Source organism: Eleutherodactylus coqui, chromosome 6 (assembly GCF_035609145.1).
Source record: "Eleutherodactylus coqui strain aEleCoq1 chromosome 6, aEleCoq1.hap1, whole genome shotgun sequence".
NCBI classification, from domain to species: domain Eukaryota; kingdom Metazoa; phylum Chordata; class Amphibia; order Anura; family Eleutherodactylidae; genus Eleutherodactylus; species Eleutherodactylus coqui.
Genome location: NC_089842.1, coordinates 148,795,404 through 148,817,452, shown reverse-complemented (window position 1 = coordinate 148,817,452; position 22,049 = coordinate 148,795,404). Strand labels below are relative to the sequence as shown.

Below are 22,049 nucleotides of genomic sequence, written 5' to 3'. Positions count from 1 at the left end.
CCGCAATATACTCCCTATGTTTTCAATGGGGGTGGAGCTGCTGCCGCCGGCCCTATTGAAAGCAATGAGCAATATCACAGCGTTTTCTCTGCACTGCAAGGCACTCAGTCCATAAAAAAATGGACCGAAATCTGTGCCTGCTATTATATGCTGGGTAAAAAAATAGGCCTTGTTCTATCTTTTGACCGATATACACTGGCAGCTCCCACAGACTCCTATGGGAGCTGGAAAAAAGGAAGGGAGTTTAGCAGCATTGATGCAGGGAAACCTTACAGGTGCCTCTGTGTAGGCATTTAAAATCATTCCGAGGATTTAAGCCGAACGAGGGTTTTTTGGGCGGCGACATTTTTTTTTTTGCTTAAAGAGAAAGCGCTAATTATCTGTGGCTGTCTTCGTTGAAAATCGGTCATGCATGTGAATTTACGGTGTGCACAAGAGAGCGTAAAAACGCATACGCTTGTGTGAAAGAGCCCTTACGCCCTAGGGATTGGATGGGGATGATGCATCAGGGAGTATGAGGGCTCTTTCACACAAGCGAATAAACGTTGCGTTTTTACGGTTAATCAATATATGCGACCATCTGAGGCATTGGCTTCACATGCTTCCGTTCACACAGGCGAATATGCGTATATACGTCGGGCTGTGAAAAATGGAACATACGTGATTGAAATACACGCCGACGCATATACGGCGGCTCTCATAGACTCCAATGGGAGCTGGAAAAAAGGGAGGGGGAGGCAGTTTAGCAGCGTCCAACGCAGGGGAAAAGCTTACTGGTGCTTATATCTAGGCATTGGAAGGCATCCTGAGGATTTTGGCAGAGCGAGAGATTTCCGGGATGTGACAGATTTTTTTAGTTAAAAAACGTTGCTCTCGGTCGTGTGAATGGGCATGAAAACACTGGCCGTGATCGCGGCAAAATGGCCATTAATGCAATTTTACGGCGTGGCTGAGAAAACGTAGGATGGTGGGTCAGTAAATATGAGGTATAGTACATAGGGCAGGGTCGATCAGTTAGTATAAGGGCTTATTCACACGTTCATATATAGGCTGGGTTTTCACTCTGCAGGGGGAGGAGGCGGGCCGGGAGAAATGCACGGAGCTCCTGCCCCCTCTCCACTGTTTACAATGGGAGGGGCAGGACAGGGGTGGAGCTAAGTGCTTCCCCGTCCTGCCGCTCCCATTGCAAACAGTGACGAGGGGCGGAGAGGGGGTGGGAGCTCAGTGCACTGCTCCCGGCCTGCCTCCTCCACCTGCAGAAAGGGACGCCGTATATCATCCGGGCGTGAAAACCCGGCCGATATAGAGATGTGTAAATAAGCCCTTAGGGTGAGGGGGAATGAGGCTGGTGATTAGTGTATCAGTGAGGATCAGAGGGTCACTATGAGGCTGGGGATGGTGGATCTGTAGGAACCTGGTAGATCCCTGAGTGAGGGGCGATCAGTGAATATAAGACCGTAGCCAACATAATCCAGATTGTCCTGACGCGCTGGGAGTTCGTCAATAAACATCCGTTTTTCACCGCTCTGCATTCTCCAGCTTTTACGTGGTCTCCATAGTAACATACGTTACAAACACAAGGCATGGCGGATGACTGCACTGCTTTCCTTATGCTCCCATGGATACTAATGGGGGTTCTTGAGAAAGATTTGCGGGACATGCGGCATCTTTTTTAATTCGGACAATTGGTCCAAGAGAAAAATCGCTTGTATGAACGAACCCATTCAGATGAGAGGGGTCTTTTCCCATGCGAGTTCTGGCCATCTTGGAGTCGAACAGTACTTGCGAGGGAAAATCACCTGTATGAATACAGTCTGAGGCTGAGCTCTCACGGCCGGAAGCGCAAAACGCTGCGAGAGTCCCGCAGCGTTTTTACAGCTGTGGAGCCAATCATGCCTATGTGTACTTTCGGCGCAATTGTACTGTGTTCGGCTGCGGACTCATGCACTCTGTCATGCGCATGACACCTGTTTTTTTTAATTTATTTCCCACGCCGTTGCTTAGCGATGATGCGTATATACCTGCCGTCCATGTACACTGAAATTACACACCCAATGTATATACACACCCATAGAGAATGGGCTCTATCAAAATAGAACATGCTGCAGTTTATTTTGCGCTTGTATATTACGCAATTCTGACACACAAATGTGAGCGGAACTGCGTGAGTCAATGTAATTGATTGCTTGTGAGTCCCCGCGTATCACACGGGCGTACAGCACCCCGCAGAATAAACGGTAAACATACGGTTGTGTGAGCCCGGCCTAAGACTAGCTGCACACTTGTGTTAAAAAAAGTGTTACATCCGCAAAAAAATTTACGTTTTTTCATACATGTGCAGCTCCGTGCGGCCTCCATATTGGTTTTGTGTGTCAGGTTTTTTTTCTCTGTATGACATGCACTTTTTATTTCCGCAAAAAAACTGAAACAAGCCCAATTCTTTTTTTTTTTTAAAAATAGCGCACAGATGGCATCCGTGTGTTGTCCTTTTTTTCTCTCCCCATTGACTTGAATGAGCGACTCACGTCCGTGAAACGGATCCATCTATGTGCGTGTGGCACCACAGAATAACATAGATTCATCTGCGGTTTTTATAACGGACTACACAGATCAAAAGACGCCAGTGTGCTGGATGCTTAGAGCCGGCTTCACACTGGCGAGGAAATTACATGAGATTGTGCATTGCGAGACGCACAAATACGAACCCCATTCTTTTGAATGGCGTCATACACATGAGCGATGTTTTCCCGCACTGCAGGAAACAAATCGCAGCATGTTCTATCTTCCTACGTGTTCTCGCATCGCACCGCCCATTGTCTTCAATTGCTACATCCCCGAAGTAATGCAAGGGATTTTTCTCTCAGAAAGTAGATGGAAGATCAACTGATCTTCCCTGTGCTACTGGGGGAATACAAGAATGCAGGCTATAAGCAGAGAGATGGTGAGGGAACACTTAGCTAACTTAAATGAATTCAAGTCTCAAGGTCCAGATGAATTACATCGTAGGATACTAAAGGAAGCAGCGGAGGTAATTGCTGAACCACACGCCATAATCCTTAAAAACGCCTGGCGAACAGAAGAAGTCCCAGAAGAATGGAAAAGGGCAAATGTTGTCCCTATCTTCAAAAAAGGGAAGAAACTACAGGCCTGTGAGCCTGACTTCCATACTGGGAAAGATCTTTGAACACATTATTAAACAGCATTTATGCAAATACTTGGATGAGAATGGAGTAAATAACCAGAGCCAGCATGGGTTTGTAACAAACAAGTCATGCCAGACGAATCTTATTTCATTCTATGACAGAATCACCAACTGGGTTGATCAGGAAAATGTGGTGGATATAGTTTTTCTTGACCTTAGTAAAGCATTTGACAAAGTATCTCATACTATACTTATTGAAAAAATGACTAAATATGGGATTGACAGGGCAACTGTTAGGTGGATTCACAACTGGCTAAATGATCGTACTCAAAGAGTGGCCATAAATGGCTGCACATCCAAGTGGAAGAATGTATCAAGTGGGGTACCACAAGGCTCTGTCCTAGGCCCAGTGTTGGTCAACATTTTTTATAAATGATCTGGAGGAGGGAATTGAGGGGAAACTGATCAAATTTGCCAACGACACAAAGCTAGGAGAGATGGCCAACATTAGAGAAGAGAGAGGATTCAAAAAGATCTAGAAAAGCTTGAACAGTGGGCGGCGATTAACAGAATGGTATTTAACAAGGAGAAATGCAAAGTCCTACATCTGGGCAAGAAAAATGAAAAAAGCACATGCAGAATGGGAGGAATTGGGCTAAGCTGCAGGGCGTGTGAAAAAGACTTAGGTATACTAATAGATCATAGACTGAACATGAGCCAACAATGTGATGCAGCAGCCAAAAGGCAAACACAATTCTGGAATGTATTAAGAGAAGCATAGATTCTAGATCACATGGGGTAAATATCCCCCTCTACTCTTCCTTAGTCAGACCTCATCTGGAATACTGTGTCCAGTTCTGGGCACCCCACTTTAAAAAAGACAGACAAACTGGAGCAAGTTCAGAGAAGAGTTACCAAGATGGTGAGCGGTCTGCAAATCATGTCCTATGAGGAACAGTTAAAGGATCTGGGAATGTTTAGCTTGCAAAAGCTTTCTGACAGTGAGGGTGATCAATGAGAGGAACAGGTTACCAAGGGAGGTGGTGTGTTTTCCTTCAATGGAAGTGTTCAGACAGACGCTGGACAAATATCTGTCTGGGATGATTTAGTGAATCCTGTTCTGAGCAGGGGGTTGGACCCGATGACCCTGGAGGTCCCTAACAACTCTACCATTCTATGATAATATAGGGGCGGGATTCATTTCCCAATATGGCCCCTTCCTCCGTGTTAAGTTAGGTTTAGGCCGCCTGCACACAGCAGAGCCCATGCGAAAGCCGCTTCTGCATGTACCTATCATTTTCGCTTCTCCATCTGTACTGCGGATAGCCGCCGTCGGACACACACAGTTCAGATGTTTTTTCAAATGTTTATTGTTCCAGCGCCGTTGCTACGTGATGATGTGGAATCTGCATTTTGTCCACAATGTTAATTGCGGGTCGCATGACTTCAATGGAAGCCGTCTGCACAGAATCCGCGCAAAAATGGAGTCAGCGGAAACCGCAATTAGAATTAATTTCTCATGTATTTTGTGCGGACGCTCGCCACGGATTCTGCATCAAAAATCTGCCCGTGTTAGGCTGAGAATGGCGGCATCACTGAGTATGAGCTGGGGATGGGAGGATGTATTTCACTTCTTTATGTCACAACAACATATTCTGTAGCGCTGTACAGAGATGGTCATCAAGAGGAAACCCCACCACAGGCAGGCAGGCAGGCCGTACAAGCCCCATCATGGAGGGTGAGGCGGGAGTGTCAGTCAGAGCATTAGTCAGACAAAAGCGCTCGGTAATGCTGCGGTACCGCCTTGTCGCAGCTCTCCGCGGTGCATCTTGGGAACTGTAGTTCTTGTCATTCCCGGACACTAAGCCTAGACGGGGGATTGGCCTGCAGTTCCCAGAAGCCCTCGCGGCCAGTAGGCTCCTCCCACTCCCTGCTGTGTGTCACAGCCCAGCCTCTCCCTGTCACTCGGCTCCCGGCAGTGGTGCAGAGCAGTTGGTGCTGCAGACATGACGGACACGGGCGGAGGTGATGACGGCTCCGGTAACCTGGAGGTGTCGGCGGCGGTACAGAATGTGGCGGATGCCTCGGTGCTGCAGAAGCACATCAGGAAGCTGGTGCCGCTGCTGTTGGAAGATGGCGGCGACGCCCCGGCTTCACTTGAGGCTGTGCTGGAAGAGAAGAGCGCCCTGGAGCAGATGAGGAAATTCCTGTCTGACCCGCAGGTGCACACCATTCTGGTCGAGCGGACAACGCTGAAAGGTGAGGGCGCTGCCACCCGCGGAGCCCTGGGTCCTGCTGGAGCGTTGCGTGCAGGGGGGTTACAGCTCCCTCTGCCGGTTAATTGCTCGCGCTACACTTAACCGGCGCTCCCCGCCTGATGTACATTATTATCTGGTGTAGTCATCCTCACAGCGCCACCTGCAGGCCAAAAGCGCTCACTAACGGCTGTAAGTACAGGTTGGTCACGGAAAAGTAGCCATCACCGCACACTGAGGTGAGATGAAAGCTGCGATGTGATTGGTTGCTATGGGCAACAGACAGGCTTTCTTCTAGGCCGCTCTCATAAGACTGGTGAGGAGCTGATTTTCCATGGCCCACCCAGTATAATTAGACTGTAGCGCCCCCTGTGAGGTCACGTATAAGACCTGATGTGGGGGTCCCTGTCTTGTTGAGTATATCTGGATTGTACCAGAATTTCCAGTTATCCCCTATCTACTGTTGAGACCTCTGCTGATCTTAAGATCGGGGGTCCTGTGTCCCTCCTGCCCCCGCCTTATGTCCACAGACGGGTTGGGTTCTGCGTGCGGGAGCCCACAGTGGAATCTGACCCTGCGTACCTGTGTGGGCAGACTGCGGTGTTCGTGCGGCCCTCTATACTTCTGGGTCTTGCTGTACTGCAGATGGTCACGCTGCTCGCCGTCGGACATGTGCAGTACAGATTTAAAAGAAAAATGATAAATCTGCTTTCCCGCGGGATCCGTGGCCCGTTCGCAGTGTCAGCTGCAGATGGGCCGCAGATCAGACAGCTTCCATTCACTTCAATGGAAGCCGTCCATGCGGGATCTGCACTGAAATGGAGCATGCTTTAATTCATTTGCGGCCGCCCATGCTTTCCTGCAGGTCGTTTGATTTGTGGATATCCCGGGCGGGATACCACAAATCAAACCCCCCCCCCCCGTGGACATTGGGCCTTACTGCGCCCTCTACTGCGGAGAGGAGACTGAAGAAAGTGCACAGACGCTCCGTTCACTTTAACCCCTTCCCGCTCCAGGATGTACATTTACGTCCTGGAGCGTCGGGGTATGTATGCAGAGAGGTCGCGGGGCGATCTCTCTGCGTACAGCGCGGGCGTCAGCTGTTTACTACAGCTGACACCCGCAGGCAATAGCCCAATCGTGGCTATTAACCCTTGAAATGCTGCTGTCAAATCTGGCAGCTGCATTTAAAGCTCCAGAACGCTGTTTGGGGGTCCCGTACGGCCCACCCCTGTGGTGAGATCGGGGGAGCTGTGTAGGTGTCATGGCTGACGGCCTTCTGAAAGGCCCCAGGGCTGCCTTGAGAGACTGCCTATCAAGCCATCCCCGTGGGGTGGCTTGATAGGCTGCCTGTCAGAATGCAGCATGACGTAATGCTATAGCATTACGTCATACTGCAGAAGCAATCAAAGCATTGCTGGTTGTAGTCCCCTTTTGCCATATCTATAATTAAAAAGTCTAAATAATAAAATAAAAATACATATTTCGTATCGCCGCGTCCATAAAAGTCTGATCTATCAAAGTACCACATTATTTACCCCACATGGTGAACGTCATCAGAAAAAAAACGCCAGAAATGCACTTTTTCAGTCACCCTGTCTCCCAGAAAAAACGCAATAAAAAGCGATCAAAAACTGTATATATTCAGAATTAGTACTAACGGAAAGTACAGGAGATCCCGCAAAAAATGAGCCCTCGCTGAATTATGTCGACGGAAAAATAAAAAAGCTATTGCACGCACAAAATGACCGCAGAAAATAATTGAAAAAAATGAAATGTCTTTGAAAAAAGAGTAGTATAGTATAAAAAACCTCCACAAGTTTGGTATTGTAGTAATCGTACTGACCCAAAGAATAAAGTTGTTTTTGTGGCAGTTTGTGCGCCGTAGAAACAAGATGCACTGAAAGATGGCGGAATGTCTTTTTTTTTTTTCTTTCATTTTACTCCATTATATGGTACATTACATAGCACCATTGAATAATACAACTCGTCCCGCAAAAAACAAGCGTAAAGCGACGGCGATGGATAAATAAAGGAGTTATGGGTTTTTTAAGGGGGGGGGAGGAAAAAACGGGGAGTGGGGAGGAAAGGGCCGCGTCATGAAGGGGGTTAAGTGAGACTGCGCTATACCCAAGCCTCACCCGCTCAGGCATTACCATCAACCCCCATTGCAGTGAATGGCGCGCTGACAGCACGTGCTTGGCCAGCGCTCCCTTTATGGTGATGTCACTGTGGGAGAAGTGACCCCCAGAGTGACAGGGATACAGGAGTTCTCATAATTGGCGGTGGTCTCCGCGATGAGCCCCCCCCACCGATCAGCACGTTTCCGCCCATCTTGTGGTACTGTTCCTGGTACAGCCCCTCTGACTGCCGTCTACACAGGCAACTATTCTGCCATCTAACCTATAGTGGCTGACAGCATGCTGATTGGCGCTCGTGGCTGCCGTTTACACGGATGATTGCTAGCGGCGATGAACAATCAGTTGGTCCCACGCAGATCACATTTACGGTGAGACGCACTTCTGGCGAGCGGACATGTATTTCTTTCGGCCTGTATAAAAGATGTGATCAGCCAACAAAGGAGCTTTTCTTATCTCGCCACAGGCAAGTGAGGATAACTGTCCGCACCCAATCGCTGATTGTATAGATGCGTCCTCAGGACCCTCCCCCCACGACCTCTGCCCCCGGGTCCTGTGGATCTGAGGAGTCCTTTATATGTACACGTCACCAACAGCATGATTCCTTTGTCTCTGTCATTCCCTGCCCCGGGACATGATGCTCCGTCAGCTAGAACTACAGAACACATCCTGCCGGCAGTGACCCTACTGCTTCAGTTCCTCGGGGGCGGGGCTGCAGACAAACTTTTTTTTTTTTGTTTGTTTGATCCATATAAACTAAACATAAATAACCAAATAAAGAGCCCACTGATAATAGTAGCCCCTGCGCCCCAAGAACAGTCAGTCAGGAACATTGAACTAGTTTCTGATTAAACAACCAATCAGAGCTCAGCTTTAATTACCGGCGCTGTGCCAGAATTGTAGCGGAAATTGCTCCTTTTTTGTGGTTGAGATTAATTTAGACAAATGAAGTGACTTGTTCCAGAGGGAGCAGATGTTACTCCTCCCTCTGCTATACAAGTGTGTAGACAAGGGGGCGGGGTCTGAGTGGACTGACGTTTTCAGACAGTTACGACATTAGCAATCACTAATGGGGCCTTAGGCTAGGCTGCCTAATCTAAGCTCTGTGCAGGGAAGAGCCAGGCGCCAGATGACAGCCGCGAGCGGAGAAACCGGACCCAATCGTTTAACTCTTTACATGCCATGATCAATAGCGATCACAACATGTAAGCAGCTGATGGGGGGAGGTAGTTTCTCCTGTCATTCATCGGCACCCTGCAATGTGATCACAGGGTGCTGGTAAATTTGCATGGCAGCTGGAAGCTCATTAAGGCCTCCAGATCTGCCAGGCATGCCAGCTTATCGGGCCGTGCCGCCGGCTGTATTTGGCACCAGGGAAGTCTACAGGTTATGGCCCACATGTAGAGCTGACAAGCAGTTATATGCCATACAGTTGCCAATGGAATCTATAGAATCTCCATGCAAAAATTATATTGTTTTGTGTTTACTTGACGACACAGTAAAGAACAGGAAGAGAACATGTAGACGTATACCAGCCTGGTGGATGCCAAAAGGACATATTCAGCACCCTCGATATCTACCAGCAGCCGTGCTGAATGTGGTGTGAACACAGCCCCATTAGACAGCGTGGGCACTGCCACAGATGTGCATCCACAGGGGCTCCCGGGCGCAGTGTGGCTAATCCTTGGCTTTACCACCTGGAATCTACAGGCAAATATGTGACGTGCATTTCGCTCATTGACAAACCAAAAATAGGGATGCGCAAGTGTGTGAGCTAGAAGGCCGCATGTGGTACTATAACGGAGCACGGCTGCATTTGTATTAAGCCTCCCCTGTGTAAGGATCCCAGTATAGGGGCTGCGGGACCCTGAGCGATGGCCATGAGACATGACCTCTCGGGACAGAAAATTGTTTGCAAGGTCCTGCTTGACCGCCGCCAGGACTATGGAGACTGATGGGGGTAGAACCGATTAATGTCACCCTCTCATCACAATGACACTTATTGTTTGTCTCCACAGAGGATGTTGGTGATGAAGGAGAAGAGGAGAGGGAATTCATCTCGTATAATGTCAACATCGACATCCACTATGGACTGAAGTCCAACAGGTAACATAGCAGTGGGGGGTATTATAGAACTGCCTCATGCCTTCCCGGCAAGTAATAGCCCTTTTACAAGGGACGGCAGTCCTGTAAATGCATGAGCGCTGATGTCACCGCTAAGGTCGTCAACGCTCGTACAGAGTGTTTACACTGACAGACTTCACCGCTGGATCATAGGCGTCTCGCTTAGCGCTTCACCTTCTATGTGAAATGGGGAGTGTTTACACAAAACTACAAGCCTGCGGTCCAGCAATGGTTTTTAAAGTGACCAGTTTAACAATCTGTGAGTGATTTTTGAGCCTTTACACTGCATGAATATCAAGAAAATTGAGAATATAGCTAGCTATATCTATATATTTTTAACGAGCTTTGAGCAATAATCATCCTGTGTAAATGGCCCATTACTTGCGTACCTGTGTCTTGCAGGCTGCGGCGTCCGCGCAGACCTCGCTACTCCCGGGTTCACTGTACTGTTCATTATCCTCATGGCTTGCCGTTGGACATGTACAGTGCAATTTATTTTGTAGTAAATCTGCTTTCCTGTGGGATCAGCGGGACTTCTGCAGTGTCGGCTGTGGGTGTGCCGTGAATCAGACAGCACCCATTGACTTCAATGGAAGCTGTCCGTGCGGTAACCGCACTGAAATGGAGCATGCTGCGATTTGTTTTCCAGGCCGAAAGATCCACAAAACAAATCCGCCTGCTTTAATTCCAGTTCGGACGCCCATGCTTCCCTATGGGCAGCTTGAACTGCAGTTCGTCCACATGGGTGCACTGCGCAGATTCCGCGATTTAAATCTGCCTGTGGACATTGGGCTAATTGGTGTACACATTTCATCTTTATTGTGTTTTTGGTCTTCCAGCCTGGCGTTCATTAAAAGGACACTTGTCATCGACGCTGACAAACCCATTTCCTCTCAGCTGCGAGTTCTGACACTCAGTGAGGATTCCCCTTATGAAACATTACACTCCTTCATCAGCAATGCTGTCGCTCCCTTCTTTAAATCGTACATCCGTGAATCGGGCAAAGCAGACAGGTAAGAGGAGGGGGGGGGTTGTATAGACTTGTCACTCATCTAGGTTCCTGGGTCCTACTAAGTGAACTGTCATTCTATACCGGACATTGAGCAAAACTCTGCTTTGCTGTTACATAGTTTCAAATTCTCTGTTTTCCTTCACCCAATCATAGGTGTGAGTGCAGCTCTGAAGTATAATGTAAGATGTAACTCTGCATCACTATAGGAAAGGTGATGCATGTATACATAGTATTAATCTAAATAATGTAGTTTATGTGGAAACTTTACATTTCTGAAGAGATTCTGCAGCAGCTTTCACTCCTGTCTTTTACACAGTCTCACTCTGCAAAAACTGTCACGGGAGGACCAAAGGGGGTGGACAAAAAATGGAAACGCCGTAAAAAAAGGCATGGGATTTTAATCATTAGCACTGAGCTGCCCTTTTTACTACTCCTGCTTGGCTGAGAGCTTTCTTGCCAAATTTGTGTTTACTTCACCTCTTGCCCTGCTCTGGGCGGTTTTTGGAGCCAGCTGGTAACAGCAGCTGAGTGGCTCAAACCCCTGACCAATGGAACCTTGTTGCTCAGGCATATATTCCCTTCTGCCTGGCAGCATCTGTGTCATATTACTGCCACTTAAAATCAGTCTTATTGAAATATGACTTATAATCCTATGTAACTTAAGACATGCATTTCATACAGTGTTTCCATATCTTTGTCCACCCCTGTATATGTACCTAAGTGACTCAACTTGTTATGTAGATTAATGGGTTTATACCACAAAACTGTGGATAACCTACTGATCATTGGGCGCCTAACTGCTTGGACCTCCCCTGATATGGAACGGCAGTCCAGAGCGTTCCGCAGTGAACAGAGGTCACACATTTGCACACCACTCCATTATTTCAGTGGGACTGTTGGAGACTACAGAATGCAAAAACTGTGGGTAGGGGATATTGTATATTTTGGTGGGACTGCCCCTTTAATTTTCTTCCTTCCTCTGTTCTACATTTTAATGATAAAACCTTGCCTGCAGCCATCACTAGGAGGTCCTCTTATGTTGTCATTGAGCTCGACCTGGTTAACCATGTCTTTGAAAAAAATGTCACTTTATAAAATTGACTCATTTTTGCAAGAATTAGATTTTTCCCGCAAGTGTATTTCAGTGGGTGATGAGGCATTGTTTGATGCTTTCCTTCAGAGATGGGGACAAAATGGCTCCTTCTGTGGAGAAGAAGATTGCTGAGCTGGAGATGGGTCTCTTACATCTGCAGCAGAACATTGAAATCCCAGAAATCAGCTTGATGATTCACCCCAACATTACCAATGTGGCCAAGCAATGCTACGAGAGAGGCGAAAAGCCAAAAGTTACAGACTTTGGAGACAAGGTGGAGGACCCTACATTCCTGAATCAGCTGCAGTCCGGTGTAAACCGCTGGATTAGGGAAATACAAAAGGTATATTCGAGTTGTCTATAGAACAATTTACCTTAAAGGGGATTTTCCTGCTTTATGGTCTGCATTTCTATCACTCGTCAATTTTAACATCTCCGTATGCTGTCAGTGAATGGGAATATTTGTTTACATTCAGTGCAAAATCCTGATCTACTTAAGGGCAATTTACACGGGACGATTGCCCCTCAAAATGACCGAAATTGAGCGATAATTGCCCCGTGTAAATGCAAACAAAATCTATTCGTTCACTTCTTGTTGTCGCTGACTTCCGGTCAGCATAAACCTGTCTGGATTGCGGGATTCTCGCTCAGTGTAAATGCTCCCTGCTTAGTGTTTTGAAGAAGCCTGCAATCCCACAGTGAGGTTCTATGTAGATGTTTAAATAACACTTTACAGGCAGTCTATATAAAAATGTCAGTGTACATACATTACACTATAACCACATGATCTGATTTTGCAGGTGACAAAACTCGACCGTGATCCTGCTTCTGGAACAGCTTTGCAAGAAATTAGTTTTTGGTTGAACCTGGAGAGGGCGCTATACCGTATTCAAGAGAAGCGTGAGAGCCCAGAGGTTCTCCTCACACTGGACATCTTGAAGCATGGAAAGCGTTTTCATGCCACTGTCAGCTTTGACACAGACACAGGTAAAAGTCTGACTTTAACTCCTTCCCCCTGGCAGCACATCAAGTAGTCATGTGACTGTAGCTATAGAATTATTGGGGGCATAAGGAGATGAACCACCACCAATAACATTTCTTCTTCCATATCTCGCCCATCAGGTCTGAAGCAAGCACTGGAAACAGTGAATGACTACAACCCTCTAATGAAGGACTTTCCCTTGAATGACCTGTTGTCTGCCACCGAACTGGACAAAATCAGGCAAGCTCTTGTTGCCATTTTTACCCATCTCCGGAAGATCAGAAACACAAAATATCCAATTCAGAGAGCCCTGAGACTGGTTGAAGCCATTTCCAGGGACCTTAGTTCTCAGCTCCTAAAAGTCTTGGGTACAAGAAAACTCATGCACGTGGCCTATGAAGAGTTTGAGAAGGTAGGAGCCCTGTAAATGCCGTCTCAAGTAAGGAAATCATTCCAAATGTTGCTCTGCCTTGTGTGTAAAGGCTCATTTACACTCAATGATTATCGCTCAAAAGCCATAGTTTGAGCGATGATCGTGTATGAGCGATGATCGTAAATGCTCCCATCTTTCACTCTTCGGCTGAACGAGGATTTTTAGGTGAGCATAAAATCCATCATTCAGAAGGAGAGAAGATAAAACAGACAGCATGCTGTGTTTGATGTCCATGGTGCTGTATTCTTCACAGGAGCACTGATTACATTGTATGCAGCTTGCAGCCCTAAGGCTGAACAAAGGACCTGAATGCAGAGAATGGACACCTGCCGTTCTCTGCATACAGGTCCTGGAGGCTCATTTACATGCAAATGAATGTGGTAAGCTTATAATGGACCTTAGTGTCCATTAGCAGTTTATGCAAAGCAATCACTTTTGTGATTTTTTTTTGTAAATGGGCCTTTAGACAGCACTGCATTTTATGTGCTCTTCTTCCCCCTCCCCCCCCCCCCCCCCCCCAAAAAAAGGTACCGTAAACTTGGCTTGCTCACAATTAGCTTTGTCCTTAATTGCAATCCTTTATTTTCTGGTGGCAGCTATTTTAAATGTGGATTAGGCGGAGATACAAATTTGTGTAACAATTACATATATTATACGCTGCATTTAAAGTTAAATCTGTTGCAATCTCTGGTTGCTGTCAGTGAATGGAAAGCGGATCACAATTGGGCAAACCGATAAACTTCAAGTTTGCTTATACAGGAACTTGGCTGGTTAAGTGCAGGGTTTCCCTTCCCCTTAATGTCTGCAAACACACACCCAATCATAAGTCTATTTTATTGGGGCTGATGTACAACACCAGGCACGGCCTATGGACAAGAGTGATACGGTTTCTGAATAAAAGCCATGGTTTGTCTCATCTCTGACAAATGTTTCCTAGTTTGTTTTTTTTTTTTTCTTCATTAGGTCATGGTTGCCTGTTTTGAAGTGTTCCAAACCTGGGACGATGAGTATGAGAAACTTCAAGTTCTTCTGAGAGACATTGTAAAACGAAAGCGAGAGGAGAATCTAAAAATGGTTTGGAGGATTAATCCAGCTCACAGAAAGCTTCAGTCCCGGCTGGACCAGATGAGGAAGTTCAGGCGCCAACATGAACAGCTGAGAGCAGTCATCGTCCGGGTCCTGAGACCTCAGGTATAACCTTACCAACTAGAAAGAATGGCACATATATTCAAAGTGTATATGGATGCACAAGCTCTTTAAGGGCTCATCCACACACAGCATAGTCATGGACCAACCCCTCCCCTATTCCCTGTGTATTTGGGGCCCCCAACTCTCTCTTTTTTTTTTTTTTTAACATGTGTTAATTGTACATAATGCTGGCAGTGACGCCAAAGATGACAATAGTGGATGCCTGATGGCATGTTCACACAAGGAAATTTTTAATGCGGATCCAGTCTCTAAAATCCAAGCAAGAATCCATGGCTAAGCCTCATACTTTGCTGTGGATCTGATGGGAAAATAGAAATGGGGCAATGAAAAACCCTAAAATTGTTTTAACCTGAAGACCAGAAATGGCCTGATTCTTAAGAGGTTAGTTAGGGTTATTTTGCCAAGGGTAAAGTTGGCAAACTGTGGACCACTTGAGTCTGCCAGTGTCATTGAGGGCATATGGACAGGGATTATCTTGCTTGTACAATCTATTTAATTGGTATTTGAAATCTTGCAAGTTTGGTTTCCACCAGAATTTCTTTTGAACTACTTGGACCATGCTTGATGCATCTGCATTTCCAATATCCTGCATGCATATTAATATGGGTGTAACTTGGTTTTACTTTGTAGGTCACTGCTGTTGCTCAGCAGAACCAAGGGGATGTCCCAGAGCCTCAGGACATGAAGGTGGCAGAAGTCCTATTTGATGCAGCAGATGCAAATGCCATTGAGGAAGTAAACCTCGCATATGAAAATGTGAAGGAGGTTGATGGTTTAGATGTTTCAAAAGAAGGCACAGAAGCATGGGAAGCTGCACTGAAGAGATACGATGAAAGAATTGACAGAGTGGAGACCAGGATCACTGCCCGTCTCAGAGATCAGCTTGGCACAGCAAAGAATGCCAATGAAATGTTTAGGATCTTCTCCCGATTCAATGCCTTGTTTGTTAGACCCCACATCAGAGGAGCCATCCGTGAATATCAGACTCAGCTTATCCAACGTGTGAAAGATGACATCGAGTCTCTCCATGACAAGTTCAAAGTGCAGTACCCTCAAAGCCAGGCCTGTAAAATGAGCCATGTCAGGGACCTTCCTCCAGTCTCTGGCTCTATAATCTGGGCCAAACAGATTGACCGCCAGCTCACTGCTTATATGAAGCGAGTGGAAGATGTTCTTGGCAAAGGGTGGGAAAACCACGTTGAAGGACAAAAGCTGAAGCAAGATGGAGACAGCTTCCGCATGAAGCTCAATACCCAAGAAATCTTTGACGACTGGGCAAGGAAAGTTCAACAACGCAATCTTGGAGTGGCGGGACGTATCTTTGCCATCGAGAGCACACGTGCCAGGGGAAAGTCTGGAAATGTGCTCAAGTTGAAAGTGAACTTCCTTCCAGAGATTATAACCTTGTCCAAAGAAGTCCGCAATCTGAAGTGGCTTGGGTTCCGAGTGCCATTGGCCATTGTCAACAAGGCCCACCAGGCAAACCAGCTGTATCCATTTGCCATCTCGCTCATAGAAAGTGTCCGTACATACGAGCGCACGTGTGAGAAAGTAGAAGAACGCAACAGCATAAGCTTATTGGTTGCAGGTCTTAAGAAGGAAGTCCAGGCTCTCATTGCTGAGGGTATTGCTCTAGTGTGGGAGTCCTACAAGCTTGATCCTTATGTCCAGCGTTTGGCAGAGACGGTCTTCAACTTCCAAGAAAAGGTGTGTACCAGTCTATACTTGTATTGTAGCCTCCATAAGAGGGTTGTATGCAGTAATTTTGTAATTAATTTTCCTGTAGGTGGACGACCTCCTTATTATCGAAGAGAAAATTGACTTGGAAGTCCGGTCTCTGGAAACCTGCCTGTATGACAACAAAACTTTCTCTGAGATCCTGAACAGAGTCCAAAAGGCTGTTGATGACTTGAACCTTCATTCTTATTCCAACCTTCCCATCTGGGTCAACAAACTGGATATGGAGGTAACTGCCATGCGAGAATGACCTAGATGAAACGAAAAAAAAAAGTTTTGGTACCATGTTAGCCAGTAGAGCAAAATGTGATTGTTCCCAGCAAGAGAAACCAAGTCATCTTGTGGATATGATACCTTTTAATGGCCAACTAAAATACATGATATAGCAAGCTTTCGGATCCGATGAGCAAAAACTCCACTGCCTACGTAGGAGTCTCTCCAGTTTAGCTGATAACTGTAGTTATGTCTCAAGGCTCTATAATGGGTCAGACAGTGACTTGCAGGGTAGTTACCTGTATGTGGCATGAGAGACATGAATAGTATTTTGCTGTCTTGTTTTTGTAGATGTGCAGTAGGTATACTTGTTTCCCAGGGGAGCATTGTCTGTCAGGATACGTTTATTAAGCATCTCTTGGAAGTTACAGAGCCTTTCTTAAAGGAGTTGTGCAAGATTATAAAAACATGGGTTTGTTCTTCTAAGAACAGTGGCACACCTGTCCATGTGTTTTATGTACTATTGCGCTTGAACCCCATTCAAGTCGGTGGAGTTGAGCTGCAATACCAGACACTACCTGTAGTCAGGTGAAATGTTTGTGTTTTAAAAAAAATTCTAATTTAGGGCAAACTCATTAATTTTGATAATGGCGTAGGTTTTAATATTGAAATGGCATATGTATCCCTTGCATTCAATGCTTGTTCTTTCGCCATGTAGATTGAAAGGATCTTGGGAGTCCGTCTGCAATTTGGTTTGAAAACATGGACCCAGGTTCTCATGGGTCAAGTTGACGACAAAGCAGAAGTTGACATGGACACTGATGCACCCCAAGTCAGCCACAAACCAGGTGGTGAACCCAAAATCAAGGTAAGTGAATTTTCTGGTTCATGTAATCTTGGACACTCCAATTTTCCCACCGGAGCTCATTTATCTTTTCCTTGCAGAATGTTGTCCATGAACTGCGCATTACCAATCAGGTAATTTATCTGAATCCACCTATTGAAGACTGCAGATACAAACTTTATCAAGAACTGTTCAACTGGAAAACGGTGATTCTCTCACTACCCAGAATTCAGAGTCAGAGATATCAGGTAGGTTCACCACCGTATGCATTCAGCACCCTTAATATTGTTTTAATTAGACCTGACAAGCTATAACTCTGTACCATGCAATAGGTTGGAGTCCACTATGAACTGTCAGAAGAGGAGAAGTATTATCGCAATGCATTGACCCGAATGCCGGATGGACCTGCTGGATTAGAAGAAGCCTACAATGCAGTTATGGACATTGTCACAGAGGTGGAGCAGTATGTGAAGGTGAGAAAGCCATGGGTTAAATTGGACATCTGATGTAGTTGGTGGTACAAATATATGGTGAAATAGGGTACCTAGTAACTCAGAAAGCCGATTAATCCTTTATACACACTTATGCCAGATTAGCAGAGAAATAGTTTGCCAGTGGAATCTCCAGAGGTGGTCTTGGGACAACTCTCATACTTGTAAGCTATTCTCTCCATAGGGGAACTCCATTATCAGGGTAATGCATGCCCAGTAGGGTTCCATAAAGCTGCAATACCATTGCTGATATATATGTGGAGCTGATCTTTCATTACTTTGCAATTTCCAATGCTTTGGCATTTAAGTTGCCATAGATTTTGTGGTGTTGGAATTTTATTTAACAGTTTTCTTTCTGAAATGGTCTTTGCTCTGCAGGTGTGGCTGCAATACCAGTGCCTGTGGGATATGCAGGCAGAAAACATTTACAATCGACTGGGAGAAGATCTGACCAAATGGCAGGCGCTACTAGTTCAGATTAGAAAGGCCAGAGGGACCTTTGACAATGCAGAGACCAGGAAGGAGTTTGGTCCGGTCATCATAGATTATGGAAAAGTTCAATCCAAAGTGAACTTGAAATACGATTCTTGGCACAAAGAAGTTCTCAGCAAATTTGGACAGATGCTTGGGCAGAACATGACCGAATTTCATACCCAGATTTCCAAGGTGCGTGAAAAGAAGTTGTTTATGGCATATTGTAATGTCTCAGTTATCCTGAATACCTGTTACTCTTTTACTAATAAGTGTTCTTGACCCTGAAAATGAGTGTTTCTGTGAGGTGGCCTTGTGTGTTACAATCCACTATAATGAATGGATGACGTGAGTGGCCAACTTCCTGGGTTCTCAAAGGTCAGACCTACATGGTGTATTCTAGTATTTCTAAGGGTGGCTTCACATCTGCGTCAGAACCTCTGGCCAGAGGTTCTGTCGTGGATTTGTCTGAAAATACCAGGAGAGAGCGCTCTGCATGCAGGGCTTTTTCTTCTGACCAAAAGCTGGGCCAGATAGCTGGCAGACCCTATTATACTCAATGGGATCCGCTCAACGCTGTTTGGTTTTGGCCGCAGGGATTCCCCTTTCAGGCTCCCTGAATGGAGAAGGAAAGCGATATCCCCAGTGCAGATGTGAAAGCACCCTAAATCAAGTACCTTGCTCAGAATGTATCAAAGTGCCCTCTGGGGTAAACCTTGGGTATCTTCAAGTTGATTTTTCCACAAAGGTTCTTGGCTGGAAAACTTTAAGACATTCAATGGCGTTGTCATTTACTTCCAATGTAATCTTTTGTCTGCAGTCTCGTCAAGAGCTGGAGCAGCATTCTGTGGACACTGCTAGTACATCTGATGCCGTGACATTTATTACTTATGTGCAGTCTCTGAAGCGGAAGATCAAGCAGTTTGAGAAACAAGTCGATGTAAGTGTAACACTTATTTCAAGTTACCATCCTTTTACTTGTCTTGCTATTTCCCCACCCCCAGTTGTCAACTGGTTGTGAGATCCAGAGAGTAACTGTATTCTGCCCTCTACAGCTTTATAGGAATGGACAGCGTCTGCTGGAAAAACAGCGTTTCCAGTTCCCCTCTTCCTGGCTCTACATTGACAACATTGAGGGTGAATGGGGTGCGTTTAATGACATCATGCGGCGCAAAGATTCTGCCATACAGCAGCAAGTGGCAAATCTACAAATGAAGATTGTTCAGGAAGACCGAGCAGTGGAGAGCCGCACTATTGATCTGCTAACTGACTGGGAGAAGACCAAGCCTGTTGCTGTAAGATGTTTGCCTGTTTCTGTTCCTCTGTGGCTCCATATGGAGTATGCATGTGTATCATGAAATGTGATGTTGCATGCCATGATATTTTTCTTGTGTGGTCCTTAACCCCTTAGTGACCGCCCCATTGCCTTTTTACCTCCAGGCTAAGTGGGCTTTAATCCTCAAGTTCGTAAAAACACGTTCGCCCTGAGGATTAAAACCGCGGGGGCTGTGGACGTGACAGCTCCAGAGGTAGCCGACAACCTGGAGTTGTCGGAAGGGTTAAAGAGTTAAAGATTCAGCTCACCTCATGGATCGGACCTCATGAGGGAAGCTGAAAGTACTCTCCTCCGTCCTCAACGATGTCCTGCGACATTCTGGTCCTTCCAGGACCTGACGTCCCCACATGCGCAAACGTTGGGCGCGTGCAAAGAAGGGCTCGTGGCCCGATGATTTTAAAATCTCTCTGCCTCCCGGCTAGCATGTGTAGCGGAGAGATATCACCGGGGACCGCTGTATGCGGTTCCCGGTCGTATGATTGCCGTTATCGAATGGATAACTGCAATGATTTTAAAGTTTAAAAAAAAAAAAAAAAAAGTTTAAGCTTCATCTCCCGTCACGGATCATATCTGTGAGGGAAGATGGCCTTATATAAGGCCCCCGGATTTATCAGTGGACCTTTCCCCATCTTCTGCGCACTTGCCCGTCAACAAAATGGCGGATGCATGTGCAAAAGCCAGAGGTTTCCAAAATATTTTAAAATCTCCCTGCTCCTGGCTACTAAATGTAGCTGAGAGCCTGGAGATTTCACTGAGTGCCCGTGGTACACGGCCCTTGTCTAGCCATTGGATAACGGCGATCACATAAAGAAAAAAAATCGCCTACCGTCACACCTCAATCCATGAAGGGAGGTGAAATTACTTACCTAAGGCCTGTGGCAATGTTCCCTGACGGGATCTTTATACACAGACTTTTCCCCAACTTTGGTGCCTGCGCCCAATTGCAAAATGGCAGACATAAGTGCAGAAGCTGGGGAGGACCCAGGAAACTTAAAATCTCCTGGCAACCAAACGTAGTCGAGAGCCTGGAGCAGTGACCGAGGGCTGCACTATAGGGAAAAAAAAAACTCGTTAAATGACACATTTGCAAAAAATATGAAGTTTTAATTTTTCTCTTCTAAATTACATTAACTCCTGAAACTGTGGGGTTAAAATACTCACAACACCCCTCAGTGAATACATTAAGGGGTGTAGTTTTTAAAATAGGGTCATTTGTGGAGGTATCTAGTATTCTGACACATAGGAGCCTTTGCACTCTTGGCTTGGTGTAGGAAAACAAAGTCTTCCTCAAAATATTACTAATTAATGTTAAATTGTACGTCTCCCAAATGCTTAAAAAAAAAAAAATTCCAATGTGCTTTCTGAATAAAGTAAACCGATGGAAATATATATTGTATCATAAATTTGTACCGTATCTTTGCACGTATTTGACATATTGCAGTTGAAAATGAAAAAAGACTTTCTTTTTTCCAATTTTGGTGCTTTTACTAAATGTACTCATATTCTATCAGACTATTTTTACGACCCAAATGAAGTACAATATGTGGTTAAAAATGTCAATTTCTTTCTGTTAAAGTGACATGTCAGATTTCCAAAATCTGGCTTTGTCACTAAGGTATTAATATATATTTATCTCCTATTCCACAGAGGACTTTTGTGCTGCTATACAGCCTGCTGTGCTTTACAAAATGTATACTGTGTGGGGTAGAATTACGTTTTTGGAATTTTTTTTTTTGGTTTTTTTTTTTTTTTTTTTTTTTTTTTAGAAATTTGGTTTATGGACTGATATACCGTCACATAAATCATAAGTATATGCTGAAAGTATTTCCGTAATTTTTGTTTCCTCATATATACATTGGACAGATACCACCAGTGCAGTGTGTAACTAGGGCCTTAAGCTCACACTTCACATTTGAGTATGATGCACTTAACTGGAAAGCATAGACTTTTAGGGCTCCAAAACCTGCACCTCACGTGTTATATAATTCTCTAGGGAAGCCTGCGACCGGAGGAGGCCCTTCAGGCCCTCACAATATACGAAGGAAAGTTTGGCAGATTGAAAGATGATCGGGAAAAATGTGCCAAAGCCAAAGAGGCCTTGGAGCTGACAGACACTGGATTGCTGAGTGGCAGTGAAGAGCGAGTTCAGGTGAAATTTTGACTTGTCCTTTTTGCTGAGCTTTGTGCAATTTTAACAACTTGCAGACTGTGAAATTATGAATACATTGCATTGAGGGCTCTTGTTCCATGTAGGTCGCTTTGGAAGAATTACAAGATCTCAAAGGTGTCTGGTCTGAACTCTCCAAAGTGTGGGAACAGATTGACCAAATGAAGGAGCAGCCATGGGTGTCTGTACAGCCACGCAAGGTATGTAACCACCTGGAGGAAAGATCGCCATACAAATCTGGGCTGGTTTGTATCTCAATGCTTATCCTTTTTACAGCTACGACAAAGCCTGGATGGATTGCTGAATCAGCTGAAGAACTTTCCAGCCCGCTTACGACAATATGCATCCTATGAATATGTGCAGAGACTCCTGAAGGGTTACATGAAGGTAAAACTTTTTTTC

At 45.6% G+C, this 22,049-nt stretch overlaps 1 protein-coding gene across 2 annotated transcripts in view; it reads left to right on the top strand.

Moving 5' to 3' along the window:
* Positions 1-5,108: 5,108 nt before the first annotated feature.
* LOC136632780 (cytoplasmic dynein 1 heavy chain 1) overlaps positions 5,109-22,049 on the top strand; it is a 49,935-nt gene continuing 32,994 nt past the window's right edge. The window contains exons 1-18 of one of the 2 annotated variants that reach the window (XM_066607945.1): positions 5,109-5,401; positions 9,554-9,641; positions 10,499-10,672; positions 11,852-12,107; positions 12,565-12,751; positions 12,887-13,158; positions 14,143-14,370; positions 15,019-16,095; positions 16,175-16,354; positions 17,057-17,206; positions 17,284-17,430; positions 17,515-17,655; positions 18,052-18,339; positions 18,965-19,084; positions 19,200-19,439; positions 21,474-21,629; positions 21,734-21,847; positions 21,924-22,034. In XM_066607945.1, the coding sequence (XP_066464042.1) occupies positions 5,149-5,401; positions 9,554-9,641; positions 10,499-10,672; positions 11,852-12,107; positions 12,565-12,751; positions 12,887-13,158; positions 14,143-14,370; positions 15,019-16,095; positions 16,175-16,354; positions 17,057-17,206; positions 17,284-17,430; positions 17,515-17,655; positions 18,052-18,339; positions 18,965-19,084; positions 19,200-19,439; positions 21,474-21,629; positions 21,734-21,847; positions 21,924-22,034 (4,182 nt within the window). In that variant the 5' untranslated portion in view covers positions 5,109-5,148. The remainder of the gene's footprint in view (positions 5,402-9,553; positions 9,642-10,498; positions 10,673-11,851; positions 12,108-12,564; positions 12,752-12,886; positions 13,159-14,142; positions 14,371-15,018; positions 16,096-16,174; positions 16,355-17,056; positions 17,207-17,283; positions 17,431-17,514; positions 17,656-18,051; positions 18,340-18,964; positions 19,085-19,199; positions 19,440-21,473; positions 21,630-21,733; positions 21,848-21,923; positions 22,035-22,049) is intronic. The other variant, XM_066607944.1, reaches the window with a different exon arrangement.